A 23,926-nucleotide genomic window follows, 5' to 3' on the forward strand; every position below is an offset into this window, starting at 1 on the left:
GATATGCGTTACATATGAGTGACAAATAATTTAAAAATTAATTAATTCAATTGATTTGGAAAAAATTCTTGGTTGTAATTTGTGGAAAAAATGCATAGATCTATTGACTTTAAATAGCATGGATAATTAATGACATTAAGAAATACTCAGATACAGGTCAATATGCTCATTAAGCCAAGACGCGGGACAAATCGAATAAAAACTGGACTATCCCGTGAAATACGGGATGGGTGGCAACCCTTATATACCTATATATATATATATATAACATGTATAATTAAGTGTTAACATATTATGATATATTACATAAATATCATATTATTTGAAATACTCTGATTTATAATATAATCTATAATAATACATTGCTATATAATTATTATAAGTTTTAATTTTGGGGTTTTCAATATATTTACATGATACCCTTTACACTTTGATATCTGGTTAGAGAGAATATAATGATGTTTATATTTTTATGCTACAAATACTTTTGTAAAAATATTCGTTTGTATAAATTTTCTTTAAAAATGTACTACCCCCTCAAAACTTCCTTCTGGACAAATGTCCCTTTTGACCCCCTCCCTTAATGCTCACCTGGTATAAGAACAATTTTGAATGTATTTTCTATCAGGAAAAACATTTTTCTTACGAGAAATATTAAAGGGCTTAAATTAAATAAAAATTGCTAAATCAACTATTTTCCCTTTGAATTAAAATAGCATATATTTGTGTTGTTTTTAAACCATTATATTGTGTAAAACTTTGGCACTAGTGTAAATATTGCTTTTTTCTTATCGTTGTATTTTCGTGTTTGTGAAAAGTGATGGATAAACAAGGATTTCATTACAATTTATTAAACAACACTAATTAAAACTCTTTTCAAGCTATAAACGACATAATCATCAGTATTTATCTTGCATAGGTACGCCTTTATTTATCAGACATATGTCGTATGTAATCCTGAACCGCATTTTTTATATTTGTTAGAGTTTAGATTTGGAAGATTGGGAAAAATTGTATGCTGAAACGTTGAAATACATTAAACCAATTCCCAATATGCCTACTATTGAAGCTGTGGTCCACCAAGATGTATAAAACAGATTCTTTGTACAAATAAAGTGAATTAATAATGTTAGTTATAAAGACAAGTTGTAAAATAATCGTACTTAAGGTTTACTGTACAATATCTACTGTTAATTCACTGTACATAAGAGAAGTAAAAAAGGTAACAAACCTAACTATATTAAAATCAATAATATTCCTTTTTTAAAAAAGAATAAATATGAATTAAATATAGGTACTTATGTACTGGTACAATTATTTAAAAAATGAATGGATATTTTAAATTTTAAAAGGCAATTACATTTTTGTCCCTATAATTAAAATTTCTTTGAAAGTACCATCTCAGCTTTAATAATATCTACATGAAAAATATTTATTGACTAGATTTATTAATACACCTTAATAATCTATGACATTGAAATATTTAAAAAAATTATTTGAGTGTTTAAAAAAAATAAAGGAAGAACACAACATTTACATAATACATTACAAATAATATATAATAAATAATATAAAATATATTAAAATAATATATTTAATACAAAAATAATATAAGCAGTTCATATGCTTATAATATGTATCTTTGACTTAGTAGAATATATTTAAGGGTTTAAAATGTCAATTTAAATGAGGACATTCCTAAGTGTTTTATAAGGAACACCCTAATTTGTTATTACGATATTATTATTATACGCTCCAAATTTATATTTTCGTAATTTCTCTTGGATACATTTTCAAATATTAAATACAATATTTTTGCAGTACCTATACAACGGTCTCTCAGCTTATAAAAAAACCAATGAACTACGTGACCTTACACTATTTTATAGCAACATTGACTGCCATTACGGTAATGAATTTATTTTCTATTAAATTATTTTTTTAGTATAGCTATGTAATAATGTATAATCAAATAAGTATTTATAAAGTCATATACTTCATATATAGTCAAATAGAAAAATTAAAATAAATTTATTGTCAGTTTTAAGTATGGCCATTCAAATGTATTAAGAAAATAACATACTTGCTAAATGTTTTTTAAGCTTGTCTTAAGTCTCTCTTTGAATTATGATTTATCACAATTCGACTACTTTGAATAAATTATTTCAGTCTAAAGACAAATAATAGTAATAATGTAATGTGAAAGGACTGGCATTGTTCGAGCTATGTTCTTGTATTGAGTAATAGTAAAACAAATGATTGAATATAATATAGTCCAACAACATACATAATCAAATCATAAACTATTCAGAAAATTATAACATTTAAAAAAGTCAAATTAATTCTTAACACAATACACTTTAATTTTAACGCATACTAAATTATAACATAATGTTAAATTATCATAATTTATTAAATTGTTAATCAATTTAATAAATGTATGTATACAAATTTTACTCATCACTTTCCACTCATTTTATTGAATTTAATAATTGGTTTATTCAAAATAAAATATCCGAAATATTTTAAATTACAGTGTACCACAAACATTTTTCATAATAATTATAAAGTGGTAAATTTATAGAAATACAATACATACTTATAATTACTTTAATTTTATTTATTTGACTTCTACTTGAATATACGAGTACATAATGACAATGTTTTGTTAAAAAGGCGTACTTTACGGAAAATCAAAAAACGATTTTAGTATCAAAATTTTCAAAAAAATGACGAGTATAAACTGGTAAAAAGACGTATTATACCATGAAAAAATAAATAGCCATACCGAATATAAGATGATTAAATAAACTTTTAAAAAATAATATAATAAAAAAAATTTTAAAATTTCATAAAATTAAATGTGAATTTGGTTTAGGAAATAAAATATGTGAATTAATTCCCATGGTATCACGTGTTTAATATTTTGTATAAATAAATGTTCTATCTTTAAAATTATTATTTAATCCGTTTTTTTTATTTACTAAAAAATTTTAAAATTTGGTGAACGTTCTTTTAATGAAACACTATTGGCATATATATTTAGTATTAATTAAATATATTAAGAACTAACTAATACTTATGTACTTATTATTGATATAACCTTTTGCAATCTAAATAATACTTATTACTAATTATGTATTTTAAAAGAAAACCATAATGATAATTATTTATATTATTTTCATTTTCAAAAAAAATAAAATATTGATATTATATATCTTGTAAAAATATCAGTATGTATAATATTTGTTCAATTTTATCAGTGAAATCGGGAAATTAGCTCAGTAGTGATTCATGCTAATGAATTTCTCTCGCAACGGATTGTTCTAAATTTATTTTTTAATCTTTGTATTTATTATTTCAATACTAGTTAAAACTGAATTAAATTGCTATAGAACTTACTATGCCTTTAACTTTATCTTACATCTTACATAATATTATATATATATACTTCTGTATTTCATAAGAAAAGAATACGATGTCTCCACATTGTATTGTGCACTCACTTTTGTGTTCTACTGTCGACGAGCAACTACGTTTGCAATCACTCGTAACTATCGTAGACATGTAAAATTCATCGGGCCCTGAGCTCGTGCCGCATAATGCCTTTAGGGTAAAGACGGCATTACTTGTATTGTAATTAAATTATTACAGATAAATTTGTACGACCTCCTAAAACCTTCTCTAACTATATCCAGAATATTTTTATATACCCTGATATACTTATATGTTGATTTACTCAATTTTCCCAATTATATACTGGTAAATGAATTAGTATAGTTATGTGCATTTCTGTTAATTATTTTTCCACTTCCTATGATTAATTTTTAAAATATTTAATTTAAGGATTAAAGCTAAATTATTTTTCAATCTGATATAAAAATCATGTCAGAAACAAATAAATAATTTTAATATTATTGTTAAAAACTATTCATAATTAATTAAAATTATTTTAGGATTAACGAGCCATTTGCCATTTACTGCTATCAAAACTGCTTACTTTCATCGGCTTTTTATCAAAAAAGTTTTAATCAGTTTATAATATGAAAATATTTATATTATATTTATTTCCAATTACCTAAGTTGTACACATTTTTAATTAGTTATAAGAATAATTTTACATTTTGATGAATGAAAGCCTTGTATTACATTGCTTTTTTATTAGATGTTATAAAATAAAACAATTAATTAAAAAAAGTATATTTTAAATTATTATTTGATTGCTTCTAATGGTCAAAATATTGCAACATAGCTTTTAAAAAAGTATGTATATATAATATTTACAACAGTGTAACGTATTACTGTACAAGCGGTAAGTATACAATTTATTTGGCTTAACTTTCGATCTATCATTTCTGTCTACCAAACATATATATTGTATATTATTAATATACAATTATCAGTTGTAATTATTGTTGCTTTGTGTAAATATAAGAAAAAAATAATAATAATAAAAACCTGGGTGTTGTTATGTAAATTTGAATTACTCTGAGTAGTTATAATATGTAATTATTCAAATTGAAATTGCAAAAATTACAGGTGTTATTAAATGACTTGAGAGTTATCAAGTATAAAGGACTAACAGTTGTCATAAATTTAACGAATTAAACGAAATGTATTAATGGCATCATATTGGAAATTAATTGCTTTTTTAATAGTGTAAAGTTAATATGAGGTTATAAAGTAACCTGATTGCTTGAATACTGGTTTCAGATTATCTAAAGTTATTATATTCTGATCTGAGATTAAATCACAAAAATATTTCTGTAAAAATTGTATAGTTGATTATCAATTAACATATCATTGCCTCATTGCTGTTTCAATTTTTAGTATACCTTTTAATAACTTTATATTAATTTAAATTTAATATTAACTATATATTTATTTACAATAATATCCTAATAATAATAATATTTATTTATTTTTATAAAAATCAATAAATAAACACCCTAAGGATTAGGAATACAGTAGTATTTATAAATAACGATTAAGTAATAATTATTAAATGAAAATGTAAATTAACTATTTTAATTATAAATACAAGTATTTAACGTGGTGCAAGAATCAAAAAAAAAAAAAAAATTATAATATTTTATTGGATTGCACAACGTTGGAAGGCAACACATTGGACTATTAGAGAAGTACTTTGTTTTTGACTGTGGTATAGCAAATTATATATTATATTAAACTACGAGTATATTAAATTATTTATTTTTACAATTATTTTAATTGATGAAAAATCTAAAAAATTAATAATAATCAATATATTTATAAATGTTATAATTATATACCCATATTTTTAATGTAGGACAAATATGTAAGTAATACAAACAATGTGCAAATACAATAAATGTAAAAAATAATATTTTATAATAACGGTTAGTAACAATGATAACCAATTTATTAAGCATCAACGTTATGAAAAAAAAAGAAACATGACAAGCGAAGTGGATTACGTTACGTTTGAGCTACTTTATTTACGTATTTCATTTTGGTCTAGAACACTTGGTTGTCTGTCAATCTGTGTGCCATCTACTGTTGTGTAATATAGCTCTGCGGGTCTGTATAGAAAAATATAAACATAATACATCGACCAACTTCGTATTAAAGTAATGCTAATTTTTTTTATTTAAAAATTAATTAAAAGCCGAATTTTAAAATTTAAAACTTAATTAAAACAATTAAATCTTGTGTATAAAGAGTGTTCAAGGATAACGGTAACACGAATCATTCCGAGCGTATTACGTATTTAATTTGGATTTCTTTAGTGCATAAAAGAATAAAAATTATATTTAAATTTAAATTTTTATAATAATTTTTTCATCCATGCGTTCCAAAAAATTATTTATTTGAGTTTTAACACTCATTTTTGAGTTCAAATTTAAATTCCTTTTTTTTTTTAAATAATTTCGTGTTATAAAGTTTAATAGAATTTAAATTTGAACTCTAAAAAAAATGGGGGAGGTATAATTTAAAAAAATTATTTTTTGGAAAAAAACTATTTTAAAAATTTTAATTTTTCAAAAATAAATATAATTTTAAGTACTTTATGCAGTTAGAAAAACCCAAATTAAATACATGGTAATGCGTTCGAAATATTTCGTGTTACCATTATCCTTGAGCATAACACTATAAAGTAAAATAATAACCACGATATGTGATAAGTAATGGTGTGTATAATACTTTAAATGCCAAGTATTTGCTATATTTTATAGTATTACCAGATCTTATATTAATTCGATAAATTTAACAGCTCTTTAAAATTAAATGATCAGTCAGTGAAAATGATCAAATTAATCGCCGCTTTGTATTTCATAGATCACTATAAATATGGATTTATTACTTTCTGAATTAATACTGTGCAACCCAGTATTAAATATTGAACAACATTATTGGTTATTTCTAGTCATATATTTTTATAAAAATGTAACTAAATAACTTATATAACCTATTTTGAACAAATGTTTTATTTTGAATTACAATTACTATTTAATTATTTGGTACCAACGTAACGTAAATGTATGATTTCATTTTAAGCTATAAAATCAGTAATTTTCTAAAAAAAAAAATTAATACATTGAACTCATTCTTGTATAATCAGTAAAGATATAACGCTAAAATGTGACATATTACGAGTATGTAATATGTAAATATTGATTTTAGAATATACACAGATATGTCATTCACTAGAAGTCGCTGCATTCATTCTCATTAAAATGATAAAAGCAGTTATACGACTGTAGAAATCAAAGAAAATTAATTTCATTTTTTGAAAACCTGCTTTTATCAAGCTGAGGTAAAACGATTACAGCGACGTCTAGTGGCTGCTTCCATATAAGCACTACCAGTCTTAACAGTAGAATGACCTATCTATATTATTATTTATTAAGGAGTTACATTATGGGGTGCATGTAAATTCCATCACAAGTACCTTTTTTATGTTAACTCCGCCAGAAAAAAGAAAACAGGTAAAATTGGGTTCATGTAAACTCTGCCACTGAAAAATATCAGGTAAAATTGAGTTTATGTAAACTCCACCAGTGAAAAAAATCAAGTAGTAGTATAAAATTAATATGATAGATTATTAAAAAAAATTATAGCATAATATCATATTATATCGTTCAAATTAAATATTTAAATCATAGTAAACAAAAAAAAAATCATAATAAATAATCGTTATACCTAAAAATCCAAAAATATAGTTATGTCATGTATGTAAACTAAAATAATGTGATATAATTTGTAAATATTATAAGTCTTGTATTACTCCATTAGTGTACCTATTTATAGCAACCTGTAATACTGTCATTTTTTTTTTTTCGAATTTTTTAGTTTATTTACTTGAGATATGCCATTTAGTTTTATGTAAGTATGGGTTTGAAATATAGTAAGAACTTTACTAAAAGTATGAACATTTGGTTGACTTTTCTAAAATTAATTTCTTAGATGACTATGAAAGGATTCACAGGCAAAACAAAAAAAAACTGGCGAAGTTTACATTCGCCCATATTATGGATAAACATTTTGTTATCAGTATCTTACTGGTTTTTTTTTTTTTTTAAAATAAACAAAAAGTGGAAAAAAATAATTTATTAGTTTGGACAATGATGACATAATTAACAATAGTTACTGTAAGATATTACACTAATTTATTAGTGAAAAAACCATTTGCATTAAATAAAACCATTATTATTGCTAGTGCATAAAATATCTTTAGTGATAAGAAACTACAAATATTTATTGAATTCTTATTGTGAAAATATTTTATGAATTGTTTTTCTCCTAAGGTATCAATCAAATAAATTTGTAAAAATTATACACTTTTATAAAAATGATGCGTAATGAATAATATATTTATAGAAAATTATGCAATCATTCAATTTATGTTTTTAGTGGTTTATTTTAATGATATTTTAACTATATTCAATTTTGTGGTTAAATAATACAATGTTATTTATGCAGTTTTCCATAAATTCCACTTATATTTTATTGAATTATTTTAATCAATGAATCAATAATTAGGTAAATTAACAATAAGACATAATATAATTATCAATCGACAGCGATGTGATCTTTAAAAGTTTTACAGGATAATTTAAAAGAAAATTATAAAATAACCAATCTATAAATTATATTGTAATACTAGTATCCATTAAAATTATTTACCTAACCACTTAGTACCTACACAATGCATTTGTAGAACGTATATAACATTTTTATTCACCCTAACATATTGAATTTATTTCTTATTAATATTGTTATGTTTTATGTATAGTCAAACGTATTTTGTATACATTAGTGTACATAATGAAATAAAAGAAAAAAAATTACTTATCAGTGATTTATATATATATGTATGCAAGACAATATAGTCTATCTCGATAATTTTGATAGAATACATAGAATTTTCGTATTATCAATGTATTATGAATTTTAATCTATAAGTATCTATATAAATTAAAAAAAAAAAAATTACAATTATAATTATTTTGAAATTTGTCATTGTTTATCAGCATTTTCTTGAAAACGACTAAGAAATTCGAAAACATATCTAAAACACAGTATAATTTTTTATTTAATTTTCCATCAAACTATTATTACATCAAATACTTTGAGCTTATTTATTTTTTATTCGAAATATGTAACAAAAAAATAAAAAATAAAAAGTACGTACTTAATTTAAAATTGAATAAATTGTCATTGTAAAACCAATATTTGTTCCTTGTATTTTTCTACATAAATAAAAATATATTTTTAAAAAAAACATGGTTTTATATTTAAGCCAATATAAATGTATTTAGTTAAATCAGTTATATATACATTGGAAGTTGTATTAAATATTTTAAATGTTCTTCTTGATATAAATTGATATAGACTTGACTACCTACTCGGGATAAATTGAAAAAAAACTGTAACTTATTTCAGTGTTGTGGTTGTGGTCATTAATAAATTGACATTTATGAACCCTTAGGTACTTTATGGTTAGGTCTATATGATTTTACCGTATTTATTTTCCCTTTATAATTTATATTATTTGCATTTTGAGTGCGAAATAACAAGTGTGTAATAATTGTGTGAAAGTATAAGCTAAAATACGAATGTAATTTTGCTGTTGATATAGAATCTATATAAATACGAGATTTTTATATATAAGATAATCTCTATAATCATCATACTCACCATTTATATTATTGATCTCGTACTCATTTGCATGTTTCATGCATCGTTACTATATAAAAATGACTTACATTCCATAATAATTATAATAATCGACACGAGTATACCTAAACATTTTAAATTAATATTCGTACTAGAAATTAAAATAAGAATTTATAATTGAGGGTTATATTATGAATTATAATTTTACGAAGCTTAGAAAATCTTTGTATATATTAGTACGTACGATGTACTCGTATATAATATAACTTCGATCGGTTAAGGCGATGAAATATTTAGTGTAATATAGGAATATGCGACGAAAGGAAATACTTGGACGTTGTAGCAGTACACTTCAGTATGCCAACTACGTTTACGCACAAACATTTGTTTTCAGAATCATTCAACAACTATTTACTGACTGTTCGTCTGACTATCCAATAAGGATCGGTCGTATAAACAACAATAATAGAGTAGTGTTAAAAACAACCAAAAAACTATATCTCGCAACCCCCGGCACAAACGACATAATACGCAACGCGTATTTTAATATTCGACAACAGATGTGTATACATATATACTGGTGTATAATTTTATCGAAAACGGTAGGAAAAAAAGATGGATATTTTTCCGAGATAAAATGCTCTTAGAAGACGCACGTGAAGGGGCTTACCTACCCCTACGCGCGCCGTAAACGATTCTTACCCCCGTGATCGCGGCGCGTCGCGAGGAAAATATCGTCGTACCGAATAATCTTTGAACACGTGGCGTGGACGACAGGTCAAACAATGTTTTGTACACGAGTATCGCGAGCACAGCACCGCGAACCGACGATGAAACGAGCGCGCGTCCTCGCGGCGTCCGACGGATCTTCCACGACGATAAATACGATGATATTATCTGGCGGGCGCGCACTCGTAACGCGCGCGTACAATATGCATACAATGATACAATGTAACGTGCGTGCGCGTACAGCGACGCGCGGGGCGGTACAATAACGGTAAGCGTTTCGAAAACCGGAGAAGGCGCGAAGAGGAGTGCGCGCGCGGGACCGAATGAAAAAGCGAAAAAAATAAAATGAAATAATAAAAATAAAAGGAAAGAAGAGAAAAAAAAAAAAAATTAAGAAACGTGCGGCGATAAAAAATTACGCCCGGACGGGTGTACACGTACACGTGTGCGTTACGATAATGGTAAACGGGTACGTTGCGTGTTCGCGGCACCTGTACACGATGATTATATTGTATCGGCGGCGGCGGCGAACGCAATAAATATAATACGTATACGTGTATAATAGATTTATTCGGTGCGTGTAGTAATAACGACAACAACACGATGACAACGATAACACGAAATTAATAACGTAACGCGTTATTGAAGATGCATTTAAAACTAGATCATCCGTCGCGTCGTCTCGGGTCCGGCGTGATCGAAATGACACAACTCCGTGCGGCACGCGGTCGTCCCGCGGGGCCGCCGCCGACACGTCCGGTGACGGGCCGAGGCGATGATGACGATGATGATGAGAGGCGGTGGCGGCGAACGAGTGAACGAGTGCCGCCGTTTTTCCCATTCAATCGGCGAGCGCGGTTATTCAACACGTCTTAAAAACGGATCCGTACCGGTGCGGGGGGAGGCGACGACGACGACGACGACGACGACGACGATGCCGTGTTGCGCAACGCGGCGCTCTTTTTTCTGGGCTGGTACGCCGCCGCCGCCGCCGTCGACGGCAACGGCGCGATGCGCTTTCGCTCGACAATCGCAATGCGTGTACGCGTGTCATCCGTTTTCCCACAGGACCGGCGACCGTCGTCGGCCTTGATGTCCCGATTATATCGTTGTTCCATCGTGTTCGCCGTCGCACTGTACGCGCACGAACCGACCGCGAAAGCCGTTGACGTACGAACACGTTGAATGATGGCACACTCGCACCACTACCACCACCCCGCCCACCCTTCAGAACGGGTCCGACCGAAACCGTAACAGGTTTTGTAAGCGACCAACGTTTTTTTTTTTTTTTTTTTGACGAGCGCCGTAAAACGTCCACCGCGATTTCGCGATTTCCACTTACGATCATCGTGTGCCGGGCCGTCCGAAAGCGCACCGGATCCGAAAAAATACGGTTATGCTATTCATAGGCGGACATTTGGTTGAACTTTTGTGGGGGGGGGGGGCTAAAATAATTCAATGTAAAATAACCCGCAGGGGCTTCGCTTCTACACCCCCTTCCCATGCACAAATAAGACTTATTACTATTAAAAATGTAGATATGTCTAAATTGTATTAAAAAAAAAACACTAAATAACGTATATTTAAAAATAATTAATATTCTATTTTAACGACAAATATATATCGCTTTTTATATTTTCCGATACATCTTTTTCAATGTATAGTATTGAAAGATCGCTGAACCTATCTTGAACCAACGATGTCCTTAGCCAAGTTTTTATTTTTTCGTTGCACTAAAAACTTCTTTCGTTAGTAGCCGAATTAATTGGTATTGTGAATGCTATAGTAAATAGTTTTTTATTATTTCTTATTTTACGATTTTCAAAAAAACGAACAGATGATTATAAAAACAACGAATACAATTTCTGATAAAGTTTCGGTTTTAGGGGGCTAAGCCGCCCCCCCCCCTCGATGCACACCTATGAGGCTATTTTAAACGCAACACTAAATGCGAAACTATCAATTATTTCTATGATGGTTTAGCGTGTACGGCATTGCGGCATGTGTTTAGAAATTTAAAATCGGATGTCGATTTCAGAGAACTGAACTCGTGAACTATTTTTGTGACCGATCAGAAACATAATATAAATAAAAAATAGTAAATGGTTCATACTCTGCTATATTAATATAAACGTAAACAGTTTGTACATAGAAAAAAATAAATGCTTAATCCGGAGTACTATTATATTTGTAATATACAGCTGGTTTCCAATTAAAAATTCATCGTTAAGTGTATACAAAGTCAAATTATATTATTATATTTTATTAATAATTAGTTTGGAAAATATTGTGATGTGTAATAACTACTCAGCAATTATTTGATCGTATTAAGCCCAAGATAACATAGAATTAAGTATATTAAAGAGGATTTCACGCTAGGCGATTCGAATGCGCGTTTCAAACATCGCGATTAATAGCTTGAAATTAAACATGTACTTTTCAATGGGTTTATTCACACACTTAAATAAAACGTACGTTCCCTCGCGTTCGAACGCACATGTTTAATTTTGAACGTTCCTTAATTATAATCAAACAATAATTTTTTGACGTATTTTTGATAACACACGGGCTATTCGGACACCACGATCGCGCTGCGTTTATTTAGCGTTTACTCATAATTTGTACCTTCGACCTTGTATAATATCCGTACAAATCAGTGCATTTTTAACTAGTTAACTAGGCGACACAAATTTCGCCCAGTGATTATACTCTGAGCGAAATAATGAGAAATAAACGTGTAATACTATAATCGTACTATGGTATTATACATTGACTATTTTGAGAAAAACATTTTTTGTCGCCCAGTGAAAATTCCTTATAAAATGCACTGGTACAAATTGTATTAATTTATATTATAAAGATGTTTGACACGGAAGAATAATACGATAATACTTAAAAAACACTATTCAGGATGACTACATAAAGTCATAAGTATCACCTAAAACTAATCATTTTCTAGTATTTATAGGTTAACCGGAAAATACAATGTCGCCTTTTTATTCTTTTTTGTTTTTGTTCATGTTCTTCGTTTAGTGCGAACATAACACATGCGATTTTTAAATCGTTTAAATTTTCCATATTTGAAAATATTAAACGAAATAATAGTATGCAAAGTACTACACATGTGGTAATGTACGATGAACGGTAACAATAGACTAGTATATCACAAAATACAAAGTATTGGTGCGCTTATATTTGAGAAACGCGCCTGATGTGTAAGCGAAGCGCGTTAGCGTTTTAAAATCGCGGCGTTCAAAACGCGCAAAGACGCGCGTTCGAACCACTGGGTGTGTAATCAGCTTAGTATTGTACTCGATTTTCTATTTTCTTCTATCTTTTTACCCTTAGTAAATTTATCAACAAACACAAGATATAAATAAATTCAAGGAATGATGTCTTTCTTATTCTCTGTGGACACATTCTTTAGTTTAATACAACGTAAATCTAGTTTTTTATTAGGAAAATGGTTAAAAATTATTTTTGATTTTTGTCGAAGTTAAGTAGTCGCCAGTTAGTAGACTAAAACGCATCGACAGAAAAACTAAATAATAATCACGATGAAGCGATAATTTAAAAAAAATATGTATTGAAACAGTAGGTACAGCAATATTATAATATTCTAATCAATACATTTCTGTGTGGTAGAAATCGTGTACGTATCGTGTCTACGATTGAAATCATGAAGTATATCATGTAGTATCTTTAAATGTTTATTAACTAAATGTACATTAAGTTTAAGAACGCAATAAAATATAAACGTCTTAATCAATATGGAACGACAACGGTAAGTCTTGGGTCTTAAGGGTAGGGAGGAACGTCTTGTTCACCTCTCCTCCAGCACACTAGACCACTACACGCGCACACACGTAATCACGACTATACTCGTGTAAATGAGAGGTACCATCTCTATACATAGGTACTTATTATTCAATCATTATGTGCATAACGCGTGTATTGTACAGTGCATGTATATATATGTGTGTGTGTGTGTGTGTGTTATTGGGCGTCGAAAGGTGCTCACAGGAGGGGAACCCATTGCGAAGAGAAGATTTTCGCCCGCGGTATAGGGGAGAAAAACGTTGCTTATAATAATGCGTGATTGGCGGTGGGGACATAGGCGTACGCCACCGTGGTGTTTTATTGTTGCCCAACCGATTTTTGGCAGACTTTTCGGGGTATATATACCAGTCGACCATACCCCAAGACGGCATCATTCGCACTGTCGTTTACCACGCCAGACACGAACGAAAACACCCGCGATACGTACCTGCACTACACACTGGGATCGTGAATAGTAGTTACCGTCGTGATCTACATCGTCCATCTCCTGCTGCTACTGATCACTGGTCACGTCCTCGTTACTTGACTGCCACTCAACTACATCTGGTCTTCAGAGACTCGACACTCGCCCGAAACATGAACGTAAGTACAAGCTCGGGACCGTTTTCAAATGTACGTGTTCGAAACATTATTGTTATATTTTCAAACGTTTCAACTTTAAAATTCGATACACACCCGACGGCGCTCGAAGGATATAGATATTTGTTTTCGAATAATTTTATAATGTTTCTAAACATAAGGATAATTCACAAGATAACTTTAAATAATCACACTTTTTGTGCAAAGTGACAATCGGTTTTATTTTTCAAAACATAAGTGTCCGTAATAAGTTATAACGGAATATCCCTAATACAAAGTTCAACAATTTGGCTACAACCTCTAAGAATTATTGTGTAAATAATACTTTTGTTAACGTGTACTTTTGGTCACTTTAAAATTGTCTAGATTTTTCCAATCATTGTAGTTCTAGTTATCAATTACCAGTAAAATTTTTACCATCCATAATTTGAAATGTTTTAATAATATTTAAATATAAATTTTAATGTAGATTATTACTTTTTACTCTGAGTAAATTCTTATACCATCAGACACCTATTGAAATACGTGATTTTCAATCAAACTTTATTGCAACTTTGAGGATTTTTATTATTAATTTATATTAGAATACTGTATTTTTTTTACTTTTAATACATTTATATAATTCTAATTATTTTATTACTACTGTATGATGAATAATAAAAAAATAATTTTTCTAAATATAATAAAATTATAAGAATATTATATACTACCTATTAATTATTAATAAATACGTTTTTATAAATAATTTAAAATATAACATTACATAAAACAAAGATACCTTTTAGGTTTGTTTTTTTAAATCTGGTACGTAGTAAAAAATAATATATTAGATAACTGTTGTAAGACAAAAGAGCTCGATTTCAAAATATATTTTAAACTCTAATATGGGTATACTACTTATGTCATATTTAAAAAAAAAACATTATGTAGGTTTATTAATGGAATGCACGACTAGTGACTATGCCTTCATTCTCATTCGTGCAGTATTTATCCTAGAGACGATAATTAATTATACACAAAATTAAAAAATGATATTACTCCATATTTTTAAGACGTCAAAATATATTTCAAGTATATTGAACTTTTAATTATAAATCTATTCCAGTATTTTAATGTTAATTTATTTAATAATTTTAAAAATATTTTAAAATATAAGACTAAACATTTAAAAAAAATGTCTTTGGAATAAAATAATTGCATAGACCATTGACTGAATGAAAAGCGATGAGAAAATACAGTGACATTGTGGATGTTTTAATTTTATTATTAATAAAAACGATTTACAACATTTAAGCATGTATTATCACAGGTCAAATTTAATACCATAAGCTCCATTACTAATCTTATTATTATGTAAAAATAAAACTACTGAACATTGAGTCTGATAAATTATAGTATTTATGATTTAATTATTTAAATTTATTACTAAAGTAATATTGGCATATAAAATTAAATGAATGCAATAAAAGTACTAAAGCTTATATACTATATTATAATTGTACACGTTTATTTGAAAATATTTAATAATTTATTATTAATAGATGTAATTCTAATAATTAATTCCAATGATTCTAATTCTAATATTTATTCCGGTACTTTTTCCAAATTTTCCATTGTCACTGTGATTTTAATAAATATATTAGTTTATAAAATAATATTTTTGCTGTATTTAAATCTTTTTTTCTGAGAGTCAAAACTTATATCCAAATTTCATTGTTATTTTTTTTCAGCGGGCGTTAGTATTGATTTTGTCGATTGTATTCGTGGTTGCTGAACCACCATATGGTGGTGGTGGGTCTAGTAGCAGTAACGGTGGAAATGGAGGATATGGAGGCAAAGGCCAGTATGGCGGAGGAAATAGTGGTGGATTAGGATCATCATCAGTCAGTCCCTTTTTCAGCGGTGCCAACCAATATGGATCTCAATCGGGTTCGTCTGGAGCTGGAAATCGTTATTCTGGATCAAAGTTTGGAGGTAACAAAGGAGGCTACGGAGGATCTAGTTCACGTAACAATGGTCGCTATGGCAGTGGATCTTCAAGTGGTGGATCAGCAAGCGGTTATGGAAGTGGATCTTCGGGTGGCCTAGGTGGTATCGGTGGATCTTCGGGAAGCTACGGAAGTGGTTCCTCAGGTACTTTAGTAAGTTCTAATGAAACATCAGAAAATTATGGATATGGATATTTAGGAGGTTTTGGTGGTGGATCATCCGGAAGTTATGGAGGAGGATCATCTGGAAGTTTTGGCAGTGGATCATCTGGAGGCTACGGAAGTGGATCTTCTGGAGGATTAGGCGGAGGGTCATCTGGAGGCTACGGAAGTGGATCATTAGGAGGATTAGGTGGAGGTTCATCTGGAGGCTATGGAAGTGGATCTTCTGGAGGATTAGGCGGAGGTTCGTCTGGCAGTTATGGTAGTGGTGGTGCCGGAGGATTTGGTGGAGGATCCTCAGGAAGCAATGGTGGTTACGGAGGTGGAAGTTCTGGATCCTACGATCAATTTGGAGGAGCCAATGGTAACGGACTTGGAGGATCAGGAAACGATCCACTTTCTGTAAGTTAATAATAAAAATTATTTATCTTTAGTTTAATAAATAATAATATTAATATATTGCAAATCTATAGATTTTGATATATGAAACATAGACATTTTAAACAAAATCAATAATCTTAATACAAAAACTTTACTAATATTCTTATAAAAATATTATATCATTATTAATACATTATCGTTCGTAATATAAAAAAACATAGTATCAGACCTTCAGAATTACATTGTAGTTAAAAAATTAAAATTAAAAATAAGGTAAAATTTTAACTTTTAGTAAAATTAGTTAATCAAACTATGAACAAATCTAATTTTGATTTTATTTAAACATTTAAAAACGTGAACACTCGCAAATAATAAAATACTACTTTAATGGTATAAAACATATTTCATCAACAATATTTTGAAAAATCATCACATAAATGTATATGTTTTAAATATTACCTTTTATATGTATTGAAAATATTTTAGTTACTTTTGGAATATATCATACTGAACATCATTATCAAGACTTGGATTTTACAATACAAAAAGTACTGAAATATGCGCTATAAAATAACCAAAAAAACTTTAAAGTATAAGCTATAATATACCCTAAGAGCATTAAAATGGTAAAAAAAAAAAGTATAGTATTAAACGATTATAGTTTATAAACGTAAATAAACAATTTGTAGAACTGCCTTACACTAAAATACCCGAATGACAGGTCAACAGTACATTCTACAATCTAAATAATAATAAAATAAATATAAATAAAATCGTTGAGATGTTAAAAATAAATAATATTCGATATAGTTAAGCTACCTAAAATATAATTAATATCATATTATAAATATGAAACGAAGCAGTGGGTTTTTTTTTTATATACTCGTAATTACATAAACGAAAAATTTTATCTATTTTTTATTCAATATAAACGAGATTTATGAAAAATGAAGTATTATACTCGTACTATGCATATTAGCAAAAAATAGCACCATCACTTAAAAAATAGCACTAAATATCTAAAATATTTCAAATATGCAATAAATAACAATATAAAATTTCATATTTAGAATTCCATGTGCATAAAACAAATTTATAACTTAATATACTATTTTATCTGTATTCTATAATAATTAGCAAATGCTTTAAAATATGACTTTTGCTCATTATTTATAACAAACTCCAGATTATTCGTCAGAATTCCGATTCACTCTAAACAATTTTATCAACCTATGTGTTGTATAACTGAAATTAAAACAGGATAGATTACACAAATGTGACTTCAAATAAAAACACTCATTCGGTTCACACGACTTGTATTTATAGTCTTCGTGTTCAAAGAATCTTTATTATAATTCAGTCGAGATGAATTGAAACAATAAACATATGTGAAAAAAATAACGTGATGATATCATTTAAAATTACGCAATATTAAAGATATAAGATAAACTATTTTTAAAATTGCTGTATAAAAAAAAATATCATGCACAATAATAAGTAATGATGTAATACTAAATAAATAGAATCTATAAATAATATTACAGGCACAAAAAAGTACAAATTGAGGGAATATTTTATTGACATATCATTTTATTTTATGAATTTTTTTGATTTCACAAAAGTATATCTAATAATTATAAAAATTAATTTACTATTGTAAATAAAATTTTACTAAATTTACCTATTATTAAAATTAGGATATCGTGTTTTATTCTAAGAATTATTATTTATTAATATTTCAGCAATAATATGTTATGAAACTCAAATTTAAATAATATAATAAAAATTAAATATAAAAAAAAAAAAATTTCAATTAAAACTTAATTTCATTTAAGTTGCTGTTACTATAAGATTTAATTAGTACTAAAAATTTTAATCATATTAATACATTTTTTTAAATTTGAACTGACTCAATAAAAATAAATTATTTTTATTAAATTATTTATTATTCATAGGTAAAATACTTTATTATAATAACAAAGTATACAATAAATAATTGTAATAATTTATGTACGATATACTAATTATTCCGAATGCACTGATTATTATTTATTTTATTAATAATAAGTAAATGTACTATTTTTTGTCAATTTTTTTTGTTTGTATATAGTCAATTAAAATATATATTTATGTTCAATTGTATGAATAGGAGCCTGCAAATTATGAGTTTTCCTATGAAGTAAACGCACCCGAATCCGGTGCAATTTTTGGTCATAAAGAAAGTCGTCAAGGCGATGAAGCTACAGGAGTTTATCATGTATTACTACCAGATGGTCGAACACAAATAGTTGAATATGAAGCAGATGAAGAAGGATACAAACCAAAAATCACGTATACAGATCCAGTAGGAGGATATGCTGGTGATCGACAATCTGGAAATGGTGGTAATGGGGGCTCTGGTGGTTCAGGAAACTATGGAGGAAATGGTGGAAGTGGTTTAGGAGGTGGATATGGAGGATTCGGTGGATCAGGAGGTTCTGGAGGTGGATATGGCGGATCAGGTGGATCTGGTAGTTTGGGAGGTGGATATGGGGGATCAGGTGGCTCCGGTGGTGGATTAGGAGGTGGATTAGGTGGTTCCGGCGGCGGATATGGTGGATCAGGCGGCTCTGGTGGTGGTTTAGGAGGTGGATATGGTGGATCAGGTGGATCCGGCGGTGGTTTAGGAGGTGGATATGGGGGATCAGGTGGTTCCGGTGGTGGATTAGGTGGTTCCGGCGGCGGATATGGTGGATCAGGCGGCTCCGGTGGTGGTTTAGGAGGTGGATATGGTGGATCAGGTGGCTCCGGCGGTGGTTTAGGAGGTAGTAGTTACGGTGGATTAGGTGGCTCCGGCAGTGGTTTAGGAGGTAGTAGTTATGGTGGATCAAATGGTTTTGGAGGTGGTTCCGGAGGTGGATATGGTGGATCAGGTGGTTTAGGCGGTTCAAGTGGTGGTCTAGGAGGAAGCTATGGTGGTTCTGGTAGTGGTAGTGGAAATGGCTTAGGAGGTGGATATGGAGGATCAGGTGGCTCCGGTGGTGGTTTAGGAAGTGGATATGGTGGATCAGGTGGATCAGGTGGTTTAAGTGGTGGATTAGGAGGTAGTAGTTATGGTGCATCTGGTGGCTCTAGTGGTAGCTTAGGCGGTGGATATGGTGGATCAGGAGGCTCCGGTGGTGGTTTAGGAGGTGGATTAGGTGGTTCCGGTGGCAGATATGGTGGATCAGGCGGCTCCGGCGGTGGTTTAGGTGGTGGATATGGTGGATCAGGTGGCTCCAGTGGTGGTTTAGGAGGTGGGTATGGTGGATCGGGTGGCTCCGGTGGTGGATTAGGAGGTGGATCAGGTGGTTCTGGCGGTGGATATGGTGGATCAGGTGGTTCCGGCGGTGGATATGGTGGATCAGGTGGCTTCGGTAGTGGATTAGGAGGTGGATTAGGTGGTTCCGGCGGTGGATACGGTGGATCAGGTGGTTCTGGTGGTGGTTTAGGAGGTGGATATGGTGGATCAGGTGGCTCCGGTGGTGGTTTAGGAGGTGGATATGGTGGATCAGGTGGCTCCGGCGGTGGTTTAGGAGGTGGATATGGTGGATCAGGTGGCTCAGGCGGTGGTTTAGGAGGAGGATATGGTGGATCAAGTGCCTCCGGCAGTAGTCTAGGAGGTGGATATGGTGGATCAGGTGGTTCAAGTAGTGGTTTAGGAGGTGGATACGGTGGATCAGGAAGTTCTAGTGGTGGTCTAGGAGGTGGATATGGAGGATCCGGTGGTTCAAGTGGAGGTTTAGGAGGGGGGTATGGAGGATCAGGTAGTTCCAGCGGATCTTATGGTAGTAATCGCAATAGTTTAGGAAGTGGATCATCATCTTATTAATACTTTTTATTGCTCAAATTGATGAACATCTTACTATCAAAACCTTGTCTTAACTTATTTATTTAAAATATAAATAAAGAAAAATATTCTATTAATAGTTTTACTAATATTAATTAGCACATTCACAGACCTTTGTCATTTGCACAATTCACTTTTTATTTATTTAACACATATTTCTGTACACTATTGAGTTAATTATATTTAAATGTATAAATTACATGTCACCCATATATATTTTTTTGGTGAAATGTACAATTTTATATTATTTTTTAGAACTGAGGTAATATGTTTATTAGTATTATAATCATGTATATTCATATGTATGCATGTGTTATATGCATCATTAATATAATAAATTTAGTACTTGTTTATTGTATTATTGTTTTATATGAATAAACCTTACTTTTTCTTTTAATGAATATTTTTTTTTATAATTATGTGTACTTTATTTAAAATCTAATACACTTTACGAATTTTATTCATAATGTATCCTAATAACTGTCAAAAATAGATTAAATCTTAATTGCTTTTATGATTGAGAGAAACTGGAAAGAATTTATCAACTTTTAAAAATATAAAATATATCTTATATACATATATATATTTATCACATTTATTATCAACATTAACATTGCAATTGAAACTTCAAGCGTTAATAATATAATTAATCAGAACCAGAATAAGTTTCATGTGAATCTGATATCTCAAAATATTCCGCTTTTACAATTAATTATTTTTATTAATTTCTTTAAAAAAAATGAGAACTGCCAAGATAATAAGTTTCTTTCATATATATTGTGTAGATACAGTTAAACCTCGATTATCCAAACCTCCTCCATTATACAAAACGTCTATTATCCAAACTGCAGCTGGCGTATCCGTTCTTATTTTTATCTTAATTTATCATTAACGCATTGCATACATGCAGGTGTGGATACAAGGGGCAGCCTATGAGGGCTCAAGCACTCTCCATTATTTCAATTTATTAATTAAAGTTAAAAAGAACTATACTAATAACAGTAGTAATATTAGGCAATTCACATTCAGATCATATTAATGTTGTAATAGAAAATAAGCTAGCATAAACATTTTTAACTAAAAAACAACCTTTTTTCTTCTATTAGAGTGTAAGCAAATTATTATATAATTATTATTATTATTATTATTATTATAGCTAAATGTATATAAGAGAGAGATAACCAGTGGCGAATTTAAGAGTAAAATATTGGTCGGCAAACTGATACGAGGAACCCCGATCTAGGGAGCTATAACTGCTACATTTTAACCTTTATTCATTGACACATTAGGAGGGCTAGGGGCAGGAGCTTAAAACCATAAAAAGGCCCTCCGAATATATGTGTAAAATGTTCATGTGTCTGATAAAAATAGACTCTCATAATAGTATATTTTTTAGCATCTATTTTTTTTTGCTAAATGCCAAGGTGCTGATATCTTTATGTAAGTACAAGTTTTGATATGCACAAGAACCGAAAAATCACAAATTCATAAATTATTTTTTTCATCTAATTGGTCATAAATATAATACACATAAAATAAGTTTATATATATGTTTAATACAATACTTTAGTATTTTTATATTTATGTAATAAAAGTTTTTCCTTTTATAATAATGAGTTAACAACACTAAAAAAAATGTATTCTTTTATTTTTTGATTTTTATGACAATCGATATCCTCGCGATAATTTCATCCATATTAAGATTAAGTGCATCGTAATACTCTATGCAGAGTAAAGCTAAATCACTCGTACGGTTTTGTACCATGGTTGACCGTAAATAGTTTTTCAATCTTCGTAGCATACTCATTGCATGTTCAGTACTAGCATTTCCGATTGATAATGTCAAAAATAGTTTTAATAGCATTTAAAACTTTATACATACAATTTATATATTGTGTATTATAAAATTATAGAATTATAAAAATAGCATTGATTAAATATAATTTTAAACTATATAGTATAATATACGCACTGGCGATTTAATATATACGTACCCCGGCGCAAAATAATTTTTCCGCCCTTCCCCCTAAACAAAAAAAAAATATATATATATATATATGTATATAAATAAATTTAAAGTTAAGCAATAAAAAAATTAATTTTATGAAACAAATTATAAATCAGTTGTTTAACGATATTCTATTAAATAATTTTATAGTAATACATATCCTAACGTTAACCTAATTTTTTTTTTTCAAAGTGAATATTCCTTAAAATATATATATATTGAATATAGAAAACGGAATTAACACTTATTATATGCACAATAATTAACAATACATGGTTTTTTATTAGATTAAATATATTATATTTATTATTAATTATATATAATAAAATAATCGATAGCTTATAATTTTTTTCTTGACTTTTGAGAAGAAAAACGTTCAATAATATCATTAAAATTAATAGTTTTCGTTAAATCAGCTTCAATGTTGAGGGTTGTTAATTAATTAAGACGATTTTCTCCCGTTGTTGATCTTAAATAAGTTTTGATCCTTTTTAATGGAGAAAATGATTTTTCCGTTGAACAATTACTCGAAGGTGTACATACATAGTAGCATCCTTAGAGCAATATCAATATAAGAATATACTTCAACTTAACTATTCTCTTTTATTAATGCTAACATACATTGAACACTTTAAGGTACAATTTTATTTCTTTTGTAAACTTTTTAAATGTGCTCTAAAGTGAATACCACGTTCTGTGTACCCGAGTCTTTATTATAAACATCGGACGAAAATATAATATCTTATCGAATAATAAATGTAATATAACTATTTTGTTATTTCACTATTACCTAGGTGACTAGGTTCAATAAACAATACTGAAAAAGGTGTGAAAATTAAAAAAATCACGAACACATCAATAATAAAAGTTATTTTGCCGCTCCCAAAAATTTGCCACCCGGGGCATTCGCCCCTTTCGCCCCCCCCCCCTTAAATGCGCCACTGAATATACTGTTAAATATATTTAATCAATGTAACTTGTGTAGAGTAAGGTAGACAAGATAACTCATAACTCAGTACTCACGTAGTAATATCACCAAATTAAAATAGTCTTAAATCGTTATTGTTTGTTGTTAGATAATATTTTTAAATACATTTGTGAAGATATAAAATATTATCAATGGTCAGTTTAATCTAAAACTTTAGATAGTTACACCTTAAATAGTAGATAGTAGATTTTAGATACCGATTACCGACTCGTTAGATTATTCAC

The 23,926-nt window shown here is 29.3% G+C and overlaps 1 protein-coding gene across 1 annotated transcript; it reads left to right on the plus strand.

The window, feature by feature from the left end:
* The first annotated feature begins 14,094 nt into the window (after window positions 1-14,094).
* LOC112689004 (glycine-rich cell wall structural protein 1.8-like) lies at window positions 14,095-20,879 on the plus strand. The gene is made up of 4 exons (XM_025562489.1): window positions 14,095-14,310; window positions 16,038-16,440; window positions 16,495-16,859; window positions 18,988-20,879. Exons 1-4 carry the CDS (start codon window positions 14,305-14,307, stop codon window positions 20,686-20,688), a joined length of 2,475 nt encoding a protein of 824 aa, XP_025418274.1. The 5' UTR covers window positions 14,095-14,304; the 3' UTR covers window positions 20,689-20,879.
* Window positions 20,880-23,926: the final 3,047 nt, after the last annotated feature.

The sequence above is a fragment of the Sipha flava genome, unplaced genomic scaffold (assembly GCF_003268045.1).
Source record: "Sipha flava isolate LNK unplaced genomic scaffold, YSA_version1 41_pilon_pilon, whole genome shotgun sequence".
NCBI lineage: Eukaryota > Metazoa > Arthropoda > Insecta > Hemiptera > Aphididae > Sipha > Sipha flava.

Coding starts and splice junctions, on each gene's coding strand:
- LOC112689004 (XM_025562489.1), top strand. Junction 16,441..16,494: donor CTACGGAAGTGGTTCCTCAG/GTACTTTAGTAA, acceptor ATGGATATTTAG/GAGGTTTTGGTGGTGGATCA. Junction 16,860..18,987: donor CAGGAAACGATCCACTTTCT/GTAAGTTAATAA, acceptor TTGTATGAATAG/GAGCCTGCAAATTATGAGTT.